Source organism: Bombina bombina, chromosome 2 (assembly GCF_027579735.1).
Source record: "Bombina bombina isolate aBomBom1 chromosome 2, aBomBom1.pri, whole genome shotgun sequence".
NCBI classification, from domain to species: domain Eukaryota; kingdom Metazoa; phylum Chordata; class Amphibia; order Anura; family Bombinatoridae; genus Bombina; species Bombina bombina.
In genome coordinates, this window is record NC_069500.1 from 1,203,228,323 (window position 1) to 1,203,255,296 (window position 26,974).

Consider the following 26,974-nt stretch of genomic DNA (forward strand, 5'->3'; position numbering starts at 1 on the left):
GTTGTTTGAGCAGTGGTGATTTCTGTTTAGGTCCGCCTATCTTGTTCTCCCTCCCTTTTCGTGTCCTCTAGCTTGGGTATTGGTTCCCACTAGTAATTGGAATGAAATTGTGGACTCTCCATGCCTTAGGAAAGAAAACAAAATGTATGCTTACCTGATAAATTTCTTTCTTTCCGGGCATGGAGAGTCCATGACCCACCCTTATTTATTTAAGAAGACAATTTTTTGGTATAAACATCAGGCACCTCTTTACCTTTTTGTGTTTTCTTCTTTTTCCATTTTCCTTCGGCCGAATGACTGGAGATTATGGGTAAGGGAAGTGACACTTAACAGCTCTGCTGGGGTACTCTTTGCCTCCTCCTGTTGGCCAAGAGTTGAATATCTCACTAGTAATTGGAATGAAATCGTGGATTCTCCATGCCCGGAAAGAATTTTGTTTTATTTAGGTAATTTTGTTTTTAGCAACTTTCTAATTTACTCCTATTTTTTTTCTTTGTTCTCTTGCTATCTTTGTTTAAAAAGCAGGAATGTAAAGCTTAGGAGCAGGTTCAAATATGAGCCAGCTCTTAAGCTTTACATTCCTGCATTTTAAATCAAGATAGCAAGAGAAAAAAGAAAAATTGATATTAGGGGTAAACTAGAAAGTTGCTTAAAATTGCATGCTCTAACTGAATCATTAAAGGGACATTCTAGTCAAAATTAAACTTATGATTCAGATAGGGCATGCAATTTTAAACAACTTTCCAATTTACTTTTATCATTAAATTTGCTTTGTTCCCTTGGTGGTATTTTTGAAAAGCTAAACCTAGGTAGGCTCAAACTGATTTCTAAACCGTTGAAAACTGCCTCTTAGCTCAGAGCATTTTGAAAGTTTTCCACAGTTAGACAGTACTAGTTCATGTGTGTCAAATAGATAACATTGTGCTCACTCCCGTGGAGTTATTTAGGAGTCTGCACTCTTTGGCTAAACTGCCTGTCTGTCAAAAGCACCGAGATAAAGGGGCAGTCTGCAGAGGCTTAGATACAAGGTAATCACAGAGGTAAAACATAGATTAATATAACTTTGTTGGTTATGCAAAACTGGGGAATGGGTAATAAAGGGATTATCTATCTTTTTAAACAATAACAATTCTGGTGTAGACTGTCCCTTTAAAGAACAAATTTGGATTTATTATCCTTTTTATAGCTGGTGAGATGGTTCAACTGGATATTTGGCCAATTGTGTACCAGTTTAAACCTCAACATTATAGGCTTTAATACTGTCATGGCCAATTCAGCCTTCTATCTGTGTTATAAAATGGAGTACATTTAAATTGGGTAATAATATGCTGTTACCAGCTGCAGACAGTTTAAAGCTCTTTGTCTGACTGGGAAGCAAAACATAGAATGCTTTATATTTATTCTGCTATTTGTTTGCCATATGACATCTTCACAAATGTCTGTCAGTACAACCTATTGACATGCAGGTCTGTTTATGTCTGATTTGTTGTTTGTGCCTATACTGGTCTTGATATACTAAATGAACACACAAACCTTCTTGTTACAGATAATTATTGCTTTATAGTTAACAAATAAAAAAAAGCACTTTGTTCTTTCAGGCTGTGTCAGAAGAGGGTATCAGTGTCCTTGTTCACTGTTCAGATGGATGGGACCGGACGTCACAGGTTTGCTCTGTTGCAAGTCTTCTACTTGATCCATATTACAGAACCATACAAGGGCTTATGGTAAGTTGTGCTGAGCAGAGCTGGCTCACTTTTGTAACAAATACTGCACTGGTGTGTGAGGTTTGTTTTATAACAACACCTGAGTACAAACACAACACACACAAATATGCATAGAGCGTGTATCACACATGAAGTAACAGTGTCCTGTTTAGCACAGTCTAAATTAAAGGCATTTTAAAGGGACATAAAACCCAAAATGTTTATTTCATGATTCAGATAAAACTTACAATTTTAAAGAAGAGCAGTAGATGGCAACACTACGTCCTGTCATGTAGTGCTCCAGACATGTGCACGCTACCTATTTAGATATCACTTCAACAAAGTATAACATGGGAACAAAGCAAATTTGATAATAGAAGTAAATTGGAGGGGGGGGGGAATTGTATTCTATATCTAAATCATAAACAAATATTTTTGTTTTTCATGTCCCTTTTAAATACATGCCAGACATAATAATTAGCAAACATTAGCCTTAGAATAATATGTAGATGTATTTTTTTTTACAAATATATAAGTTGTTTAAAGGGACATGAAACCCCCAATACTTTCATAATTCAGAGCATACAAATTTAAACAGCTTTAAAATGTACTTCTATTATCTAATTTGCTCCATTCTCTTGGTATCTTTTGTTGAAAAGCATACGTTGGTAGGCTCAGGAGCTGGGAACTAGCTGCTGATTGGTGGCTGCACATATATATGCCTCTTATCATTGACTTACTGATGTGCTCAGCTAGCTCCCAGTAGTGCATTGCTGCTTCTTCAATAAATTATACCAAAATAATTAAACAAAATTGATAATAGACGTAAATTGAAAAGAAAACTGAAATTAAAAATGAAATAAAAATTGTGGGTTTCATGTCCTTTTAAATATTGAAGATATAATTGTAGAGGTTTAGTTTCTATATAGTAAGGGAGGTGATGAGAAGCTTAATGATTTAACCTGCATTAAAGTGATTGTAAAGTTTAAGGAATCGGTGCCCAGTATCTAAAAATACTCTTAAAAACAGGGGTACTTTAATTCATTCAAATTTTACAATGACGCTTTTTAAAAATAAATAAATCCTTGCCATTTCTTTACGGTAAACAGATCCTCCACCCACATAACGGACTGTATTTAATATATCAATTACGAATCTGTCTTCCTCCAAATGTTGTGTACCCCACGTGCTGGACCCCAAAGGGGGACGCAATGATTGTAGGAAGCCTGATTTGTCATCGATCTGCTCAATACAGTCGGAGATCCGGACAGAGGATCGGCGGTATGTTTACCATAAGGAAATGGTATTTTAAAAAAGAAGCGTCGTAAATTTTAATGAATTAAAGTATTTTTAGATACCGGGCACTAATTAAAAAAAAAATTAAAATCACTTTAATGCAGGTTAAATCATCAAGCTCCTCATCACCTCCCTTACTCTTAAGCACATAACTGACATAGAAAGAATGCCGTAATTGCCAAAATAAGCAAGCAAGGGTTACATTTTTAACCCTTCAGCATCTGTATAGCTGGACACCACAAGCACCCTAGTTTATATAGATGTAACACAGTAAGAAATTAGACAGTGATATTAACTTAATATGTTTAACCTACTGACTACTGTGTTGGGGCTGCTGTAATGGAAAACAATATATGTAGATATACTGAGGAGTTGTTCTTTATGTTTTACTTTTGCTAAAACACTATTGAAAGATTCACAAGTAGCTGGCATTTTATGAGGTAAATAGTAATTTATGATCTTTGCTGCAGCAGTTATTATGGGCAATAGGTTAATAGATCCAGAAATGCCCCAGTAAATCTGGATTTGTTTTTGTAAATTCTCTGAATTGCAGCCCCAGCACATGAAGAGCCTGATATCTTAAGCCCCTGCTAAGCAAAGCCTCAGTGTATAAATGGGGAAAATTACACATGTTCCAAACTTTGCAACATTAATTGAGATGCCTTGCTTCATTACGCTTGTGTCCTGTCCTCCCTGGTTTTATATATCAAATGACTTCCTTACCCTTACCTGATACCTGTCTTTAAACTTTAACATAACAGAAAATCACAGATAAAGATTCAGAAAAAACTTACATACAGTAAGCAATAAATAATTGTAGATTATAATTGAAAGTCATAGCAACCTCTGTGGTGGGAGTACTGTACTACACACAATATTATTAAACTAAATACAGGTTGAACTAAACATGAGGCAGACTTAGTAGCCAAAAAATGGGACTGTCCCGGGGAAAAAGGGACAGGTGGCAACTATGTAACCACTCTCCATGCAGAGGATTATTGCAGAAGCCAGGCTACCACACTCAAAAATGTGTGAAGCTTTTATATGTATGAAACAATGTGTAACTTCCACTGCAGTTCTTTTGCTATTGGTTTGCAATATCTAAAATCAACTTGACTGATCTTATAAAAAAATTCCCCTATGAGAACAACCTCTACCATACAGTATATATTTGTATACAGTTAAGACAAGCTTTTGCAAGATTCTCCTCTTCTTCAGGTCTGAAGCAATAATGATTAATATGATGGCATTTACAGATTATATCTTGAAACAAAGGATGGGTAAAAGTACACACACATAAATATGTGTTTGTGTGGCTGAGTTAGTCCAGTGATTCATACACCAGAATAACAAGTGTATTGCAATATGTAGTGATACTTTTTATTGGATTAGTGGAGAATAACCCTTAAACCCTCAGTCATTAGCACCATAAACTTTATACAAGGCACCGCTTACTTTCTCTTATTTTATTATTACAGGTATACCCCGCTCATACAGCGGGTTAGGGACCGGAGCCCCGCTGTAAAGTGAAAACGGCCTTAAAGTGAAACAAGGCGGTTTTAGCTTTCTTTTCACTTGCAATTGTGTTTAAAGACTTGAAAACATGTTTGAACTAACATATATTAGGGGTGCAATAGTGCTACGTTTAGTTTAACAGTAGCACAGCACAGTATTCAATTAGTATTCAATAAATACTGTACCTGTAAAATAGTGACAATTACTGTAGTACAATTTGCCAGACTATAGCACTGAGACACAGATTGCACTGTAATGCTGTAAAAAGAGTGAACTAAGCATAATAAAATGGTAACAGTCACTTTTCTTGCAATCTCACGATGAGTACAGCACTGTTTCAAAATCCTTGGAGGCTGAACTTCAGCTCCACAAAGCGCTGTATTAGCGAAGCGCTGTAAAGTGAAGCGCTGTAAAGTGAGGTATACCTGTATTTTATTGCGGTTTATGAGAAGATGCACAAGCAAGTGAAAACATAAATACGCCTACATCACATATACAGAATCGCAATAAAATAAGAATACTGTGTAACAATCAACACATCATTACATTAACCCCTATTTGTTGAATGATATGAAGTTCGAAAAAAATCCCTTCCACAGCAGCTCTTGACCTGTTTTGGACTAGTGATTAAGACAACTAACTACAAAGAGAAATACAGGGAATTAGTCAAAGGGACAATTTTGGACTCATATTATACAATAAGCAGATGAAATAGCACCACTGAAACAATATTGAACTGTTACAAAGCATAATAGAAAGTAGAAGTAAATACAAATTATGTTAATTATCCTATTTTTGCTTTAAGGACTGCATGTCTTGCCTCTCGTAACTTGGGAGGATGTGAAGAACAACATAACTAAATCCAGAAATCTAAAATTGTTAAAGCAGTTGATATAGGGCTTCTAGTATAGAATATGCCATCTGCTTGCTATTTATTAAAGACCGGGATCATGGGATTCAGGCTTGGTACCCAAGTATAAGTGGATGCTGCTTTTGAAAATGAGAACCCCAGGCACCATATATAAGCAGTGCACCCCTCACTACCAGAGCAGCTCGCAGTGGGTCTAGGGGTGTACCTGCCCAGTAGTAAAAAGCATTAGATATACAGTATTAAGCAAAGCTTAAAAATGTCCCCACCTTAACATTATGTAAATTCTATAAATATGGCCGTTGTCCTAGGCCTCAGAGGTCCGGTCCGTAGCGCCGGCAGGAATCATTAATACAGCAAAATAATTTACAGTCTACTCCATGAGGGGCATCTGTAGAATCTAATTATAATCAAGGTCATAATCGGTGGATTACAATGTTCACGTGGCAGCTCCTGGATATGTAACCTACTGGAGTCACTGCCTGGACATGCCTTCATCACTTACTTTCTTTACAAACTCCGCCAGATATCAGAACTATCTGGAAACAGCAGACTGGTGACAATGGATGTGGAATCCTTGTTAAACAATATTCCACACAAAGATGTAATCGATGCCAGTTTAATTTTCTATATTCCTACAGCTCTAACCCGACATAGAGTGCTGCAATATTCCATAAACTTACAGAATTTATCTTGAGCCATAATTATTTAATTATCAATAATTCTATCTACCTGCAAACCATGGGGCCGCTATGGGTATGAAAATGACACCAGAGTACGCAAACCTCTTTATGGTGGACTTAGAACAGAGGTTCCTGGCCACTCACCCTCATAAACCTAAGGATTTTAAAAATAAATTTGCCACATTGATGATATTTATCGTACAAACAGAAGGAAAGAAAAAGAGAAACATTTTAATAAATTATTTAGTTAATTTTATCCGTCAGGAAAATGTAATTATTTTTTCTAAAAACTGTGTCGACTTCCAGGATACAACAATAACAATCACAAATGGCTGCAGTCATATGTGTGCAGGAAACCAACACACAGTTGCAGCTACCTTAAAGGAACATTCCAGTTGAAATATAAATGCACATAGATTTATTGCATATTTGAATAGAAACATATTTGCAATATACATGTGTTGGCAAAAATGCTTCTAGTAAGAGTTTATCAGTGTTTTAGTGTTAACATTTTTCTCTGCATGTGCATGTGAAGCATAGCTAGATATTATCACTGCACCCACATATTAAATACTGCAGCTAGTCAGATAATCAGTGGGGGCTTGTATCATGTCACCAATTAACAAATTGAGTCATTACCAGATGGTCAAGCACCATAGGCTCTCTAAAGAAGTGTTTTGTTTAAAATGCTGGTGCACGGTGCATACTTAAATACACTTTTGAAACAGCTATAGCTTTTATTAGAAGCCTTTTTGCTAATACATCTACATTACAAAATTGCTTCTGTTAAATACCGAAATGCACCCATGTGGTTTCCAATTTTGTCTGGAATATCCCTTTAACAGCTCCAGCTTTCATCCCATTCACTTAAAGGAACACTGTACACTAGATTTTTCTTTGCATAAATGTTTTGTAGATGAGCCATTTATACAGCCCATCTGGTAGTGTTTTTGTAACAATGTACAGCTTTGCTTATTTTAAAAAAAACATTGTGCTGATATTCAGACTTCTATGCAAGCCCCAAAGTGTCAGATGTATACACGTGTTACAGACTCTTGATGCTTTTGTTTATCTGTCTTTTCTTATGCAAGAAAGGGGGGAGGTTGGGAGTGTCTGCTTTTTGTACTTTCCCATCTTTCACTGGGTGTCCCAGCCTAATCTCATCAATAGTGCTAAACTGGGAGCTTCTATGTAAGTTTTTTTTTGAAAAGTTTTTTATTGGATTATCAGATAATTATCTGTGCATATTCTTCTTTATAGTAAAGTCTATTACATACAGTTATATGAAAATTGATGTATACTGTCCCTTTAAATAATAAAAAAAAATCTGTAGCCAAGTTACCTGACGTTGTAATATTTTCTCTGGTCATGTTGAAAACCTGATTTCAATGGGAAGGCTACAAAACATGGGTTATAAATGAAAATAAATAATTTTTGCCCTTAATATCCCACATGAACATCTATACAGTAGAAAGAGAAGAAAAATGGAAGACATATTAGAATATACTGTACAGTATAAACTAGTAGTACATAGAAACCTGCTCTAGAGGGGATGCAAACAATTATCAAAGACTTAAAGCCATTACTCACAGAGAATTCCACACTCATAAAAAATCTTTCCACAACCCAGCCTTCTATACTGCCATTAAGACAAACGTGGCTTATAACAGAAAGTGGTCCATGAAAAAAATACTCAGAATGGTATCACGTGCTGCAGTAATACTCTGACATGTGAAAACTGCATAGCAAATCACAATAATAACTCTTATAATATTAAATGGTCATACACATTGCACTGCACAGACACTCAATCAAAAATCACAGTGAAGCAAAATACTGCACTCCTCATGAAGAGTGGCAACTCTTGAAGACTTGTCTTGTTATATATTGTTAGTCCAATAAAAGCTATCACTGCAAAACTCTTGTTGTTCTAGCATCAAACCACTGGACTAACATGGCCTCTTCAAACAATATCTAACATTTTGTTTTATTATACCATTAGGTACTGATTGAAAAGGACTGGATTTCCTTTGGTCACAAGTTCAATCACAGGTAAAGGTTGCAATATAATATGTAAAATCACTTTTAATGGTTAGAAAACGTATTTGTGCCATGAGGAAACCTCAAAGTATTTTATGAAGTTTCTAGTATCAAATGAGTTTTGACAGATGAAACACCATGTGTTGCTTTTGATCTTGCTATGTTTACACCAGATACATTTTTCACAATATAGGATAAAAAATAAATAGAATAGATAAATAAAATACTCAAAAGAAAAACTCAAAAATGTAATTGCAATTAAGAATTTAAATTCCTTTTACAATAAAACTCTATATGTAATGCCTCATTGTATTCCATTGTGTTTCAGTCCAGTCTCAAACCTTCAGTTTGAAAACAAGCAAATCCGAACAATTATGAATTACTACAAAGGATATTGCAAATACATCAAAGCAGGAATGGAGATGCTAAACTCCAAAGTTGAAATCAAAGTTGTAGTTTAAAGGTTTTGCAGTGTATAATAAACAGATGTTACTCTATGTAGTGCCCAAAATGAGCTGACGCGTTTCGCACATGTGCTTGCTCAGAGATTCCTCTTATACAACGGACTCTGCGAGTTGTTTAAAATTGCATGCTCTTTCTTAATCATTAATAAAAAAAAATGTTTCTTTAAGTCTGGAGGCTGCACTTCCATTTTTGAAAGCCCATAAATTGAAAGAGGGCAAAATAAATAACGAAAGTACCGGTATATTGCAAACTGCTTTTTACTGCATCTAGTTAAATATATTATATTACAGTCTCTAACGCCTAGATTACGAATTTGGCGTTAGCCTTAAAAAGCAGTGTTGAGAGGTCCCACCGCTGCTTTTTAACACCCGCTGGTATTACGAGTCTGACAGGTACAGGTGTACCGCTCACTTTTCTTCCGCGACTCGAGGCTACCGCAAATCCCCTTACGTCAATTGCATATCCTATTTTTTCAATGGGATTTGCCTAACGCCGGTATTACGAGTCTTGGAAGAAGTGAGCGGTAGACCCTCTCCTGTCCAGACTCCTACCGCATATAAAAGTCAGTAGTTAAGAGTTTTATGGGCTAACGCCGGAAGATAAAACTCTTAACTAAAGTGCTAAAAAGTACACTAACACCCATAAACTACCTATTAACCCCTAAACTGAGGCCCCCCCACATTGCAAACACAATAGTAAAAATTTTTAACCTCTAATCTGCCGACCAGACATCGCCGCCACCTACATTATACCTATGAACCCCTAATCTGCTGCCCCTAACATTGCCGACACCTACATTATATTTATTAACCCCCTAATCTGCTGCCCCAACGTCGCCGCCACCTACCTACAATTATTAACCCCTAATCTGCCGACCGGACATCGCAGCCACTTTAATAAATGTATTAACCCCTAAACCGCCGCACTCCCGCCTTGCAAACACTAGTTAAATTTTATTAACCCCTAATCTGCCGTCCCTAACATCGCCGACACCTACTTACATTTATTAACCCATAATCTGCCACCTCCAACGTCGCCTCTACTATATTAAAGATATTAACCCCTAAACCTAAGTCTAAACCTAACCCTAACCCCCCTAACTTAAATATAATTTAAATTAAACTAAATAACTTTAACAAAATTAAATAAATTATTCCTATTTAAAACTAAATACTTACAGATAAAATAAACCCTAAGCTAGCTACAATATAACTAATATTTACATTGTAGCTAGCTATGGATTTATATTTATTTCACAGGCAACTTTGTATTTATTTTAACTAGGTACAATAGTTATTAAATAGTTATTAACTATTTAATAACTACCTAGCTAAAATAAGTACAAAATTACCTGTAAAATAAATCCTAACCTAAGTTACAATTACACCTAACACTACACTATCATTAAACTAATTACCTAAACTACCTACAATTAAATTCAATAAACTAAATTATAGAAAAAAAAAATTACAAGAAGTTTAAACTAATTATACCTAATCTATGCCCCCTAATAAAAAAAGCCCCCCAAAATAATAAAATGCCCTACCCTATACTAAATTACAAATAGCCCTTAAAAGGGCCTTTTGCGGGGCATTGCCCCAAAGTAATCAGCTCTTTTACCTGTAAAAAAATAAATACAATACCCACCCCCAACATTACAACCCACCACCCACACACCCCTGCTCTAAAACCCACCCAATCCCCCCTTAAAAAAACCTAACACTACCCCATTGAAGATCACCTTACCGGGAGACGTCTTCACCCAGCCAGGCCAAAGTCATCCAAGAAGCCGGGCACAAGTGGTTCTTCATCCGATCGGGGCAGAAGAGGTCCTCCATCCGGCAAAAGTCTTCATCCAAGCGGCATCTTCTATCTTCATCCTTCCGGCAAGGAGCGGCTACATCTTGAAGACATCCAGCGCGGAGCATCCTTCCTGCAATCAGCCAATCGAATTGACCTCACATTCTATTGGCTGTTCCAATCAGCCAATAGAATGCAAGCTCAATCCGATTGGCTGATTGGATCAGCCAATCAGATTTTTCCTACCTTAATTCCGATTGGCTGATAGAATCCTATCAGCCAATCGGAATTCAAGGGACGCCATCTTGGATGACGTAATTTAAAGGAACCTTCATTCGTCTTTAGTCCGTCGGCCAGGAAGGATGCTCCGTGCTGGATGTCTTCAACATGGAGCCGCTCTGCGCCGGAAGGATGAAGATAGAAGATGCCGCTTGGATGAAGACTTTTACCGGATGGAGGACCACTTGTGCCCGGCTTCTTGGATGACTTCGGCCCGGCTGGGTGAAGACGTCTCCCGGTAAGGTGATCTTCAATGGGGTAATGTTAGGTTTTTTTAAGGGGGGGATTGGGTGGGTTTTAGAGTAGGGGGTGTGTGGGTGGTGAGTTGTAATGTTGGGGGGGGTATTGTATTTTTTTTTTTTAGAGCAATGCCCTGCAAAAGGCCCTTTTAAGGGCCATTTGTAATTTTAGTATAGGGTAGGGCATTTTATTATTTTGGGGGGCTTTTTTATTTTATTAGGGGGCTAAGATATTTTTTCTGTAATTTAGTTTTTTTTTTCTCGTAATTTAGTTTATTGAATTTAATTGTATTTAATTGTAGGTAGTTTAGGTAATTAGTTTAATGATAGTGTAGTGTTAGGTGTAATTGTAACTTAGGTTAGGATTTATTTTACAGGTAATGTTGTACTTATTTTAGCTAGGTAGTTATTAAATAGTTAATAACTATTTAATAACTATTGTACCTAGTTAAAATAAATACAAAGTTGCCTGTAAAATAAAAATAAATCATAAGCTAGCTACAATGTAACTATTAGTTATATTGTAGCTATTTTATGGTTTATTTTATAGGTAAGTATTTAGTTTTAAATAGGAATAATTTATTTAATTGTAGTTATTTTATTTAGATTTATTTAAATTACATTTAAATTAGGGGGGTGTTAGGGTTAGGGGTTAATAACTTTATTATAGTGGCAGCGACGTTGGCAATGGCAGATTAGGGGTTAATTAATTTAATATAGTTGCAGCGACGTTGGGGGGGCAGATTAGGGGTTAATAACTAATGTAGGTGTCGGCGATGTTGGGGGCAGCAGATTAGGGGTTTATAAGTATAATGTAGGTGTCGGCGGTGTCCGGAGCAGCAGATTAGGGGTTAATATTATATTGCAGGTGGCGACGATGTCGTGGCGGCAGATTAGGGGTTAATAAGTGTAAGATTAGGGGTGTTTAGACTCGGGGTTCATGTTAGGGTGTTAGGTGCAGACATAACTTTTTTATTTTCCCATAGGAAACAATGGGGCTGCGTTAGGAGCTGAATGCTGCTTTTTTGCAGGTGTTAGATTTTTTTTCAGCCAGCTCAGCCCCATTGTTTCCTATGGGGAAATCGTGCACGAGCACGTTTAGCCAGCTTACCGCTACCGTAAGCAACGCTGGTATTGAGGTGAGATGTGGAGCTAAATTTTGCTCAACGCTCACCTTTTTGCGGTTAACGCCAGGTTTAAAAAAATAATACCAGCGTTGTCTTAAGGGAGAGGTGGAAAAAAAAGGAGCGTTAGAGCCGCAAGCCTTACCGACAAAAACTCGTAATCTAGCCGTAAGTGTTTAATGTCTGTTTAAGTTTAAGATTTAGTTACATTTTACTTTTGTTGAATGTTATTAAAGGGATATGAATCCAAAAAATTGTCTTTTCTGATTCAGACAAAGCATACAATTAAAAAATACAAAAACATGTTATTATTCGTTGAAGAAATACCTAGGTAGGTGTCTGGAGCACTAGATGACGGGAAATAGTGCTGCCATCTAGTGCTCTTGCAAATGGATAACATTCTTGAAAAAGTGTTGCCATATTCCCTGCTTTTCAACAAAAGATACTGAGAGAACGAAGAAAATTGACAATAGAAGTTCATTTTTAAGTTGTTTAAAATTGCATGCTCTATCTGAATCATGAAATTAAAAAATTGAGGTTTCAAGTCTTTAATCAATTACCTTTTTAGCATTGATTGGTAGCCCGACTAATTCTGAAAATTACACATCCTTTTTTTTCTTTTTATTTAAATGTTGAACTTAAGAAATAGTTTTGTAAATACCGAAATTACCATTGTGTCTTATTAAATATACATTTTAGGTATGGGAATTTAGAAGGTGACCCAAAGGAAGTATCACCGGTGATGGATCAGTTTTTAGAATGTGTTTGGCAACTTATGGAACAATTTCCTTGTGCGTTTGAGTATAATGAGAGGTTCCTGGTTCATATTCACCATCACATATACTCCTGCCAGTATGGGAACTTCCTGTGCAATTGCCAGAAACAGAGAAGAGAAATGAGGTGAGATATAAAACCAATGAATATTATAAACTAGAACAAAACTGATATAAAATAGTGACGGCTCACACTGAAGCAGCAATCTGTGGTCTAATTATGGTAGTGAAAGAAATAATACAAGTATTGAACCAAGATGGATTATGAACAGATAATAATGTATTATAATATATTATAATATTATATAATTGTATATTTTAACGCAATCCCTTGAAATACCTTACCTTTTCATTTTATTGATTGAAGCAAAGTTATTTTAACATTGCCAGTTCAGTGTTGGATTCTATCATGGAACACTAGAAGTTCTTTCAGCTTAATGTGTTAATACTTGTATGATTCCACTATATTTTATGCAGAATTCAAGAGAGAACATATTCCCTTTGGTCTTATTTATGGAAGCAGCGCATGGACTACATGAACCCCCTGTATAGACCAGATCACAGCCAGACACAGGGTACCCTGCGACCAAACACTTCTCCTAGCAATTTTAAGTAAGTTATTTTTATTTATTAGTTGGAGGAGAAGTTGTCATTGTGCAAAAAGCATAGAAACCTAACTAATTTATAGTGTCAATGGTATTGCTTTATTTAATTTTAAATTGCAGAATAAGATGGTAAGCGTCTATCAGACATTACTCTAGTTCACTAGGAAGAGACAAAAACACCCTCTGTACTAGAGCGTTTAATCCTTCCCTCTCCCCTGAGTCTTTTTTTCCCCTCCAGCATGGAGTGAGGGGAAATCTGAAGTGCTGATCTACGTGTTGTTGATAGGGGTTCTCTAACTGATATGAGACCCATTTGTCCCTCAGTTTCTGAGAAGGACAGAGGGAAAGATCTTCTTCTTTTTTTTTCTTCTTTTTTTTAAGCCAGCCAATGGAAAATCTTTTCCCAGCATTGATATGTTACAGGCTTCCCAGGTGAAATGTAGGTTTATCTGCCTGGTCTACAGTGTGCTACTCCTTGTGTGATTCACAGCCCTCCCTAGGAGAAATTTAATTTTATCTGCCAATAGCCTGGTTTGTACAATGCTGTTCCTTGTGATATCCTTGGCACCGCAGCTGCATCGCCTTGGATGGGCCCATTTACTGGAAGCCGTCTTCTGCAGCTAAAGTGAGCATAGTATACAAAGGTTCTGACAGGTAAGTACTATACATCTTCATAGCCTGCATGCGTCACATAGCCTGGGGACATAGACACAGACATATTAAACACTTTTATAAAACATGGGGTACTGTCACTTTAAATTTAGCTTAAGCGCACACTGAAGTTACTGGTTACTGCTGCCTTAGCTCTCTGGTCCCTGGATTTTCAGATTTTTGGCTAAAAAAATGGTAAAGTTGTTTAAAATTGTAGGATCTATCTAAATAATAAAAGAAAAATGTTGAGTTTCCTGTCCCTCTAAATAAGACTATGACAAAGTTACCACCTATTTGGAATATTTTAAAGTGTCCTTTTACAGCTGCAGTAGAGAACAGTTGATACATTGGGGGGTAGTTATCAAGCCGTCAACCTCAAATACGCTGGAATTCCGCAGCGTATTTGTGGCGAGGCTGATTCGCCTTAGTTATCAAAGGCTACAGACCGGCAAAAGTAGAATTTTGTGACGTAAACTTCGATCCGCCGGACTCCGTCCGACACAGATCGATTCTTACGTCACTCCAGATGTTCCGCACACAAGTGCGGCACAATCTGACTACTTTTGCTAGTTATCAAAAAACTAGCAGGTACGCTCGGCACTTTTACGGCCCAGCATACCTGGTTTTCAAACCCTGGAGGCGGCGGATCCCATAGGAATCAATGGGAGTCTGACCATAGCGAAAGTACAAGTTCGCTGCTGCCAGACATCCCATTGATTTCTATGGGAGCTGTCTACACCTAACACCCTAACATGTACCCCGAGTCTAAACACCCCTAATCTGTCCCCCCTACACCGCCGCAACTAAATAAAGTTATTACCCCCTAAACCGCCGCTCCCGGAGCCCACCGCAAGCTACTCTATACCTATTAACCCCTAAACCGCCGCTCCCTGACCCTGCCGCAACCTATATTAAATTTATTAACCCCTATCCTGCCCCCCCTACACCGTCGCCACCTATAATAAATTTATTAACCCCTATCCTGCCCCCCACTACACCGCCGCCACTGTAATAAAATTATTAACCCCTAAACCTAAGTCTAACACTAACCCTAACACCCCCCTAACTTAAATATTAATTAAATAAATCTAAATAATATTTCTATTATTAACTAAGTTAATCCTATTTAAAACTAAATACTTACCTATAAAATAAACCCTAATATAGCTACAATATAAATAATAATTATATTGTAGCTATCTTAGGATTTATTTTTATTTTACAGGCACCTTTCAATTTATTTTAACTAGGTACAATAGCTATTAAATAGTTATTAACTATTTAATAGCTTACCTAGCTAAAATAAAGAGAAATTTACCTGTAAAATAAAAACTAACCTAAGTTACAATTGCACCTAACACTACACTATACTTTAATAAATTATTCCTATTTAAAACTAAATACTTACCTGTAAAATAAACCCTAATATAGCTACAATATAAATAATAATTACATTGTAGCTATCTTAGGATTTATATTTATTTTACAGCTAACTTTGTATTTATTTTAGCTAGTTAGAATAGTTATTAAATAGTTATTAACTATTTAACCCCTTAAGGACCAGCGACGTACCCTGTATGTCACTGGCCTTTTTTTGGGACTTGATTGTTTTATAGCGCGGTCTTGCCACCAGCGTTGAGACTGCTCTATTCCACAAAGCCTGCTGGAGGGAGAGTATTAATAGCGTTTTCTTGCTAGACTTGTGCTATTATGTCCTGAAAAATCCCTTAACGACCAGTGACATACAGGGTACATTGTGGTCATTAAGGGGTTAATAACTACCTAGCTAAAAGAAATACAAAAGTACCTGTAAAATAAATCCTAACCTAAGTTACAATTAAACCTAACACTACACTATCATTAAATAAATTAAATAAACTACCTACAAATAACTACAATTAAATACAATTACATAAACTAACTAAAGTACAAAAAATAAAAAAAGGTAAGTTACAAAAAATAAAAAAAATAAGTTACAAACATTTAAAAAAATATTACAACAATTTTAAGCTACTTACACCTAATCTAAGCCCCCTAATAAAATAACAACCCCCCCCAAAATAAAAAAATGCCCTACCCTATTCTACATTAAAAAAGTTCAAAGCTCTTTTACCTTACCAGCCCTTAAAAGGGCCTTTTGTGGGGGCATGCCCCAGAGTTCAGCTCTTTTGCCTGTAAAAGAAAAATACAATCCCCCCCAACATTAAAACCCACCACCCACATACCCCTAATCTAACCCAAACCCCCCTTAAAATAACCTAACACTAATCCCCTGAAGATCATCCTACCTTTAGTTGTCTTCACTCAGCCGAGCCACCGATGGAACTGAAGAGGACATCCGGACCGGCAGAAGTGATCCTCCAAGCGGCGCTGAAGAAATCTTCTATCCGGGCGAGGTCATCTTCCAAGAGGCGCTGAAGAAGTCTTCTATCCGGGCGAGGTCATCTTCGAAGCCGAGTCTCGAATCTTCATCCCGCCGACGCGGAACATCCTTCTTTCCCGACGGACTACCGATGAATGAAGGCTCCTTTAAGGGACGTCATCCAAGATGGCGTCCCTTCAATCCCGATTGGCTGATAGGATTCTATCAGCCAATCGGAATTAAGGTAGGAAAAATCTGATTGGCTGATGGAATCAGCCAATCAGATTCAAGTTCAATCCGATTGGCTGATCCAATCAGCCAATCAGATTGAGCTTGCATTCTATTGGCTGTTCCGATCAGCCAATAGAATGCAAACTAAATCTGATTGGCTGATTGGATCAGCCAATCGGATTGAACTTGAATCTGATTGGCTGATTCCATCAGCCAATCAGAATTTTCCTACCTTAATTCCGATTGGCTGATAGAATCCTATCAGCCAATCGGAATTGAAGGGACGCCATCTTGGATGACGTCCCTTAAAGGAGCCTTCATTCGTCGGTAGTCTGTCGGGAAAGAAGGATGTTCCGCGTCGGCGGGATGAAGATTCAAGACCCGGCTTCGAAGATGACCTTGCCCGGATAGAAGACTTCTTCAGCGCCTCTTGGAAGATGACCTAGCCCGGATGGAAGATTTCTTCAGCGCCGCTTGGAGGATCACTTCTGCCGGTCCGGATGTCCTCTTCAGTTCCATCGGTGGCTCGGCTGAGTGAAGACAACTAAAGGTAGGATGATCTTCAGGGGATTAGTGTTAGGTTATTTTAAGGGGGGTTTGGGTTAGATTAGGGGTATGTGGGTGGTGGGTTTTAATGTTGGGGGGGTTGTATTTTTCTTTTACAGGCAAAAGAGCTGAACTCTTTGGGGCATGCCCCCACAAAAGGCCCTTTTAAGGGCTGGTAAGGTAAAAGAGCTTTGAACTTTTTTAATGTAGAATAGGGTAGGGCATTTTTTTATTTTGGGGGGGTTTGTTATTTTATTAGGGGGCTTAGATTAGGTGTAAGTAGCTTAAAATTGTTGTAATATTTTTTTTAAATGTTTGTAACTTATTTTTTTAATTTTTTGTAACTTAGCTTTTTTTATTTTTTGTACTTTAGTTAGTTTATGTAATTGTATTTAATTGTAGTTATTTGTAGGTAGTTTATTTAATTTATTTAATGATAGTGTAGTGTTAGGTTTAATTGTAACTTAGGTTAGGATTTATTTTACAGGTAATTTTGTATTTCTTTTAGCTAGGTAGTTATTAAATAGTTAATAACTATTTAATAACTATTCTAACTAGCTAAAATAAATACAAAGTTACCTGTAAAATAAATATAAATCCTAAGATAGCTACAATGTAATTATTATTTATATTGTAGCTATATTAGGGTTTATTTTACAGGTAAGTATTTAGTTTTAAATAGGAATAATTTATTAAAGTATAGTGTAGTGTTAGGTGTAATTGTAACTTAGGTTAGTTTTTATTTTACAGGTAAATTTCTCTTTATTTTAGCTAGGTAAGCTATTAAATAGTTAATAACTATTTAATAGCTATTGTACCTAGTTAAAATAAATTGAAAGGTGCCTGTAAAATAAAAATAAATCCTAAGATAGCTACAATATAATTATTATTTATATTGTAGCTATATTAGGGTTTATTTTATAGGTAAGTATTTAGTTTTAAATAGGATTAACTTAGTTAATAATAGAAATATTATTTAGATTTATTTAATTAATATTTAAGTTAGGGGGTGTTAGGGTTAGTGTTAGACTTAGGTTTAGGGGTTAATAATTTTATTACAGTGGCGGCGGTGTAGTGGGGGGCAGGATAGGGGTTAATAAATTTATTATAGGTGGCGATGGTGTAGGGGGGGCAGGATAGGGGTTAATAAATTTAATATAGGTTGCGGCGGGTTCAGGGAGCGGCGGTTTAGGGGTTAAACTATTTATTTGCGGCGAGGTGCAGGATCAGCAGGATAGGGGTTAATAACTTTATTATAGAGGGCGACGGTATAGGGGGGGCAGGATAGGGGTTACTAGGTATAATGTAGGTGGCATGAGTGATAACTCACAGTCCGCTGCTCATCGCCCCGCGGCTTTTTGACAGCTTTATTTGATAACTTAGGCGTATTTTTTCAGGTCCGCGGCGGCGAAGGTAGGCGAGCTTAGGCGGGCGTATTGGGCCGGCGAAGGCAGGAAAGTTGACACGTTGATAACTACCCCCCATTATCAAAAGTATAAAACAAGAGATTTACCTGTACTGTGGTGTTCAAAGGTCTGACAAGGATACTGATCTTAAACACCAGTTAATGGATGTTCTTCCTGCAATAATTAATCAGAATGAGACAGGCTTGTCCTGTTGTAAATGTAGAATACCTGTTTCATTGTCCATTTTAAAATTCTGGTTCCTCAGTCAGACACACCAACTGTTCTTCTGTGCCTGGAACTCACACAGGGAAGGTAATTTGGTGCAAAAGATTCATCCAAATCAAGAGACATTTTCTTAGCTATTCAATACCTTATATTTATGGTAAGACGCTAAACCTGCTACAGAAAGAAATGCCAAATAATCTGATTTTGCTGCTTTTGCTAAACCTCTAGATGTATTTCCTATTCCTGCGGCTATTTTTGATTATTTTTTTTCCTAGGAATAGGCCACACCAGTACTTCTTTTCCAATGTGACAATTTCCACTTCAGCTATATGATTTACTAGTTGCTTTGAGGATAGTTAATTTTTCAGGGACACTATGAATAAGAAAATTGGTTTCTTTCCTTAGAAAGGTCTTGTTTTCTACAAGTGGGTTCCTTATTTTCAACAGATTTGACATCACTGGGGTAATTGCAGTCTCTTTACTTTGATGTATAAATCTGTTTGATCCAGTTTCAGAAGATATTGCTGTTGAAGATTTGCAAAATTTTTTGAATCTTCTAAAGTCAGTAAATTCCTATTAATGCTAAGAAATTAATTTTGCAGTCCTAGGAGAGCTCTGTGACTCAATTCATGTTTAGCAGATAGTTTCTTTATGGTAAACTTTATCTTTGCTTTTTCTAGGCAAGGCTTTATCTATCCTTGGTTACATACCATTATTTCTACTGTGACTGAAGGACGTAGAAGCTTCCTTCCTTGGGACATGAAGTCTAAAGGCAAATACTGATTTTAATAGCCATTTTCATTTCTTAGTCAATCTAGGAACCTCAATTTTCCTAATTTTCACAAACTCTCTAGATTTTTCCAGAGCTCCCTGGAAGTCTAGTTGTATTTGGAATAAAGCCAAAATATCTAAGAAGCCTTCTTTGTCTTTCAAAATAACTTGAACCACCAATCCAGCTTGTATTGTGGTAGACTGTAGGCTTTTCCTTTCTCAAAGTACCGAGTTACAGTATGTCCAGAATCTCTGTATTCTAATAATCATTGTCTATGGTTACAGTATTGAGTTTAGGCCAACATTTCCTTCAATAAAAGTTATTCCTTCTTCTTTCTGTAAGATCCTATGCAGACAGGAGTCCTTTTATTTTTTCAGCCTTTAAACCTGGAACCTAGGTGGTGGTAGTTCTGGTTTCATTTTTTTGTTAATGAGAGCAAAGATTTGATTCCAATTTGTTCTTTGTTCCCAAGAAAGAGTGAACTTTAAGTCCTATTTTGGATCTCAACATTTTTAACAAGATTGCAAAGCAGCAACTTGGTCTTCTTTCTCAAAGGCATAGTGTAGTCAAAATTAAATTGTCATGATTCAGATAGAGCATGCAATTTCAAGCAACTTTCTATTTTACTCCTATTATCAATTTCTTTTCGTTGTCTTGGTATCTTTATTTAAAAAAAGCAAGAACGTAAGCTTAGGAGCCAGCCCATTTTTGGTTCAGCTCCTAGGTAGCGCTTGCTGATTGGTAGCTACATTTAGACACCAATCAGCAAGTGCTACCCAGGTGCTCAACCAAAAATGGTCCGGCTCCTAAGCTTACATAATTGCTTTTTCAAATAAAGATACCAAGAGAACAAAGAAAATTTGATAATAGGAGTAAAGTAGAAAGTTGCTTAAAATTGCATGCACTGGGGACTTCCGGTGGGCAGGCGTAGCGACCGGTCGCAAGAGAGAGAAGCTCTGTGAACATTGAGAAATAAACTGGTCGCACGAGCCTGCAGCGTTTTTCCTTGACCACAAATCATTTGTCTGGAATTGCCTAACTTGGTAGCAAGCTGTTTGAGGGACAGATTCCTCACCGCCGCAAAGTCACAAATTATACAGCGCAACGGAGACGCGAAGAAGGTGTGCCCACCATCTTAACTCAAACGAGTAACAGACGCACATCACAACGGCTCCTGTAAAGATTTAAGACTCATCCGAAGAAAACACACTTGAGCTAACAGAGGTGCTAGCCGATCAAGGAGTGAATTACACCACCGTAACTGAAGACCTCATAAACCAGCCGGCCAAACGATCGCCTAAAGGCCTACATATAGGTTGTGATGCAGCATGATATCGGTGTGGATCCCTGCTGAAAAACTACAACGCTGACACCAATTGTGAGTAACGGTATGCTATAATAGCTTTGGGGATTTGGGCTTTTTAATTTAAGTTAGAAGAAATCTTCTCAGCATTACTAATCCCACTGGAAAAACATAGCAATACCTATACAAGCACAGGAAATCCAACATAATTGACAAAGCATTACAGCTTCTCCCCTACACTCCTGTGAATAATTCGCAAAAGGAACTTTATTGACTACATTAGGCAGCTTGAAACAAAAGCTCTTGATTCTAAACTGCACACATCTAAGACCACAGCATTGCAGCCATTACACTGAAGTTTATGCAAGTGGACAGCTACTTCACTAGCTCACCAAAGAGCTGCAGAACCGCAATAGCAGCGAAGTCAAAACAAACAGAGAGAAGAGCGAAGCATACAATAGAAGTACATGCTGCTCCAAACTCACCCTCACCTATAGATGATATACCAGCGGACTCAACACACCCGATAGTACAAGAGTTAACAGCATTATTTCTGCCTAAAATGGACCAGCTTCAATCAGGGATGGACTCTCTAGCATCAGAGGTCAAACAATTTTCAAGCCGAATAGGTCAAGTAGAACAGAGAATCTCTAAAATCGCAAACTACTGTCTCAAGTATGGAGAGGCAATTAAAATCATTAAAGGAGAAGGTGGAAGATCTCGAAAATCACTCACGCCGCAATAACCTTAGGATTGTGGGCCTTCCCGAATCAGTTCTTAATAAGGAACTAATGGACTTTGTTCAACACCAGCTACCCAAGTTACTTAACATTCCACCAGGAATGCAGCCAATAGTAGTGGAAAGAGTCCACCGTATAGGGCCTTACAGTGGAATAACAGATCGCAGAGGCCCCCGGCAAGTAATATTCAAGCTTTCTAAATTATCAAGCGAAGCGAAGGGGGCCATATTACAGGCCTACCGCCAAACCCCTGAGCTGAAGTACCAAGACAAAGAAATGCTAATCTTTCAGGACTTTTCTGTAGAGGTGACTCGCAGAAGGAAAGAATTTGCTCCATACTGCTCCAGACTCCATGGGGAAGGAAGAAGAGTCAATCTGATGTAGCCAGCAAAACTCAGATTACAAACCACTGCAGGAGCCAAGTACTTTGAATTCCCCAAAGAACTTCAGCACTTCCTTACCAAAGAGCAACTTAGAGAAAGGCAACCAAACTTATAATAAACCTATATCATTATAGGGGAAGTTGCATTCTGAGACAGGACGATTTAATAGTTGTTTTGACAGCTATGGGAATGTTACAGCCACAGGGCTATTTATGCAGATTAATTGTGTTTGTTGTTATATGGTTATTTATATATGGTTACTTGCAGTCAAAATATTGTTCAAAACCCATATGGAGCTTTATCCAATCTTTGCCGAAAGTCTTCGGTGCTATAGATCTGAAGGATTACCATATAGACTGATGAACGGCGATGTGTAGGTATGTGAGTGCACTGTTTGTTTTTTGTTTAAATGATTTTTTTATTGAGGTTTGACTTCAATATATAAGTAGACATTTAACAGACATGAGTAGTCAAGAGTAATAATCAAAACAGTGATACAACTAAATAATGAGAAACAGTCCAGAGTTATTATTAGTCATGCTGTTGAACAAAAGTTTGGAAACCTCGCTTTAAATATATATATATATATATATATATATATATATATATATATATATATATATATATATATATATATATATATATATATATATATATATAATTTGGAAGTGAAGGTAGCTATTATAATGGCTGCTTCTGAGCCAGCTGATATAGGATAGTACAAAGCTTTGTAGCTACTAGCATGACCCTTACTGTGAGGATTCCACTCCGTGTTTTGCATCTCTTCTTCCATTTCCACATGACATGGTTTTACCTTTCCCTTTACTTAAGGGATCACCTGACATTAAACAGGTGCTTAGTTATTGCAGTTAGTACTGTTTCACAGTTTTTGTTTGTTCCTGCTACTTGGAAATTAAGCCTTCATTTCAGACTCCTTTCTTGATCCTTCCTAATTGGATTCATTGCACTTCTGCTACCTGTTTGCAAACGGACATCATTGCTTTGCAAAATTACAAGCTTCATTTATATCTACTGAAGTACTGAACTGAACCTGTCAGCCTGCCTGGAGTTCAAGCTGTGTGCATTCCCTGCTGCATTACACAGACATGCCTGGGAGACTACCTTTGTAAAGTAAGGACTAGTTATCTGTTTTAAGCTCACATTACATCTTGAGCTTAACAGCACAGAGTGCTTTGCTTAAATAGAATCTGCTTTCCATTTAACTGCATATATATATACAGCCATAACAACTAAAGCTCTACTCTGCTTATACAAAAATACAAACTTTGTGCTCCTTTCAACTTACTTGCTTATTCACAAGACCTGCTCCGGTGTGCTATTTAAAGAGACAGTACAACTAGAAACATCAAGCTGCTCTCTCTCTTCTTTTATGCACACCACTCCTGCATAATCTCTCAATTTATTGCAGGCAGGTATATAAAAGAAGTTTAGTGTTGCTTATTAGTGACCATAAAAACATAATTTATGCTTACCTGATAAATTTATTTCTCTTGTGATGTATCGAGTCCACGGATTCATCCTTACTTGTGGGATATTCTCCTTCCCAACAGGAAGTGGCAAAGAGAGCACCCACAGCAGAGCTGTCTATATAGCTCCCCCCTTAGCTCCACCCCCCAGTCATTCGACCGAAGGCTAGGAAGAAAAATGAGAAACTATAGGGTGCAGTGGTGACTGAAAGTTTTAAAATAAAAATATATATGCCTGTCTTAAAAAACAGGGTGGGCCGTGGACTCGATACATCACAAGAGAAATAAATTTATCAGGTAAGCATAAATTATGTTTTCTCTTGTAAGATGTATCGAGTCAACGGATTCAACCTTACTTGTGGGATACCAATACCAAAGCTTTAGGACACGGATGAAGGGAGGGACAAGACAGGGACCTTAAACAGAAGGCACCACTGCTTGTAGAACCTTTCTCCCAAAAATAGCCTCCGAAGAAGCAAAAGTATCGAATTTGGAAAATGTATGAAGCGAAGACCAAGTCGCCGCCTTACAAATCTGTTCAACAGAAGCCTCATTTTTAAAAGCCCATGTGGAAGCCACAGCTCTAGTAGAATGAGCAGTAATTCTTTCAGGAGGCTGCTGTCAAGCAGTCTCGTAGGCCAAACGGATGATGCTTTTCAGCCAAAAGGAAAGAGAGGTAGCCATAGCCCTTTGACCTCTCCGTTTACCATAATAAACAACAAGCAATGAAGATGTTTGACGGAAATCTTTAGTTGCTTGTAAGTAAAACTTTAAAGCACGAACCACATCAAGATTGTGTAACAGACGTTCCTTCTTTGATGAAGGATTAGGACACAGAGAAGGAACAACAATCTCTTGATTGATATTCTTATTAGAAACAACCTTAGGAAGAAACCCAGGTTTGGTACGCAAAACCACCTTATCTCCATGGAAAACAAGGTAAGGGGAATCACATTGTAAAGCAGATAGCTCAGAAACTCTTCGAGCCTAAGAGATAGCTACTAAAAGCAAAACTTTCCAAGATAGAAGCTTAATATCTATGGAATGCATAGGTTCAAACGGAACCCCTTGAAGAACTTTAAGAACTAAGTTTAGGCTCCATGGCGGAGCAACAGGTTTAAATACAGGCTTGATTCTGACCAAAGCCTGACTAAATGCTTGAACGTCTGGGACATCTGCCAGACGTTTGTGTAGTAGAATAGACAAAGCAGATATTTGTCCTTTTAGGGAACTAGCAGATAATCCCTTCTCCAAACCCTCTTGGAGAAAAGACAATATTCTAGGAATCCTAATCGTACTCCACGAGTAACCTTTGGATTCACACCAATAAAGATATTTGCGTCAAATCTTATGATAGATCTTCCTGGTGACAGGCTTTCTAGCCTGAATCAGGGTATCAATGACCGACTCAGAGAAACCACGCTTTGATAGAATCAGGCGTTCAATCTCCAAGCAGTCAGACGCAGAGAAATTCGATTTGGATGCGTGAACGGACCTTGGATTAGAAGGTCCCGCCTCATTGGCAGAGTCCACGGTGGAACCGAGGACATGTCCACTAGGTCTGCATACCAAATCCTGCGTGGCCACGCAGGTGCTATCAGAATCACAGAAGCTCTCTCCTGCTTGATTCTGGCAACCAGACATGGGAGGAGAGGAAACGGTGGAAATACATATTCCAGATTGAAGGACCAAGGCACTGCTAGAGCATCTATCAGTACCGCCTTGGGATCCCGGGACCTGGACCCGTAACGAGGAAGTTTGGCATTCTGACGAGACGCCATCAGATCCAATGCGGGTGTGCCCCATAGCTGAATCAGCTGGGCAAATACCTCCGGATGGAGTTCCCACTCCCCCGGATGAAAAGTCTGACGACTTAGAAAATCCGCATCCCAGTTCTCTACCCCTGGGATGTGGATTGCTGAGAGATGGCAAGAGTGATCCTCTGCCCACCAGATTATTTTGGTTACCTCCATCATCGCTAGAGGACTCCTTGTTCCTCCTTGATGATTGATATAAGCTACAGTCGTGATGTTGTCCGACTGAAATCTGATGAATTTGGCCGCAGCAAGCTGAGGCCATGCCTGAAGCGCATTGAATATCGCTCTCAGTTCTAGAATGTTTATCGGGAGGAGAGCTTCCTCCCGAGACCATAAGCCCTGTGCTTTCAGGGAGTTCCAGACTGCACCCCAACCTAGCAGGCTGGCATCTGTCGTTACAATGAGCCACTCTGGCCTGCGGAAACACATTCCCTGAGACAGGTGGTCCTGAGACAACCACCAGAGAAGAGAGTCTCTGGCCCCCTGGTCCAGATGCAGTTGAGGAGATAAATCTGCATAATCCCCATTCCACTGTTTGAGCATGCATAGTTGCAGTGGTCTGAGGTGTAGGCGGGCAAAAGGAACTATGTCCATTGTCGCTACCATGAGTCCGATTACCTCCATACACTGAGCCACTGATGGCCGAGGAATGGAATGAAGAGCTCGGCAAGTGGTTAAGAGTTTTAATTTTCTGACCCCCGTCAGAAATATTTTCATTTCTACCGAGTCTATCAGAGTCCCTAGGAAGGAAACTCTTGTGAGAGGGAAGAGAGAACTCTTTTTTATGTTCACCTTCCACCCGTGAGCTCTCAGAAAAGCCAACACGATGTCTGTGTGAGACTTGGCTAGCTGGAAAGTCGACGCCTGAATTAAGATGTCGTCTAGATAAGGCACCACTTCTATGCCCCGTGGTCGCAGAACCACCAGAAGGGACCCTAGCACTTTTGTGAAAATTCTGGGAGCCGTGGCCAACCCGAAGGGAAGGGCCACAAACTGGTAATGCCTGTTTAGAAAGGCGAATCTGAGAAATTGATGATGATCTCTGTGAATAGGGATGTGTAGATACGCATCCTTTAAGTCCACGGTAGTCATATATTGACCCTCCTGGATGAGAGGTAGAATAGTCCGAATAGTCTCCATCTTGAATGATGGAACCTTGAGATCCAAGATTGGTCTGAAAGTTCCCTCTTTTTTGGGAACCACAAACAGGTTTGAATAAAACCCTAGCCCTTGTTCCTCTATTGGAACTGGGCGGATCACCCCCATGGTATGTAGGTCTTCTACACAGCATAAGAACGCCTCTCTCTTTGTCTGGTTTACAGACAATCGAGAAATGTGAAATCTCCCCCTTGGAAGGGAGTCTTTGAATTCCAGAAGATACCCCTGGGACACAATTTCTAAAGCCCAGGGATCGTGAACATCTCTCGCCCAAGCCTGAGCAAAGAGAGAGAGAGTCTGCCCCTACTAGATCCGGTCCCGGATCGGGGCTACCCCTTCATGCTGTTTTAGAAGCAGCTGCAGGCTTCTTGGCCTGTTTACCCTTGTTCCAAGCCTGGTAAGGTCTCCAGACTGACTTGGATTGGGCAAAATTCCCCTCTTGCTTTGCAGTAGAGGAAGCTGAAGCGGGACCACTCTTAAAGTTCCGAAAAGGAACGAAAATT

The 26,974-nt window shown here is 38.3% G+C and overlaps 1 protein-coding gene across 1 annotated transcript in view; it reads left to right on the forward strand.

Annotated features, from left to right (window-relative positions):
* The window catches only part of MTMR7 (myotubularin related protein 7), a 202,491-nt gene that overhangs the window by 140,331 nt on the left and 35,186 nt on the right, over nucleotides 1-26,974 (forward strand). Inside the window, exons 8-11 of the mRNA XM_053703920.1 lie at nucleotides 1,599-1,724; nucleotides 8,068-8,117; nucleotides 12,712-12,912; nucleotides 13,263-13,397. Of these exons, the coding sequence (XP_053559895.1) occupies nucleotides 1,599-1,724; nucleotides 8,068-8,117; nucleotides 12,712-12,912; nucleotides 13,263-13,397 (512 nt within the window). The remainder of the gene's footprint in view (nucleotides 1-1,598; nucleotides 1,725-8,067; nucleotides 8,118-12,711; nucleotides 12,913-13,262; nucleotides 13,398-26,974) is intronic.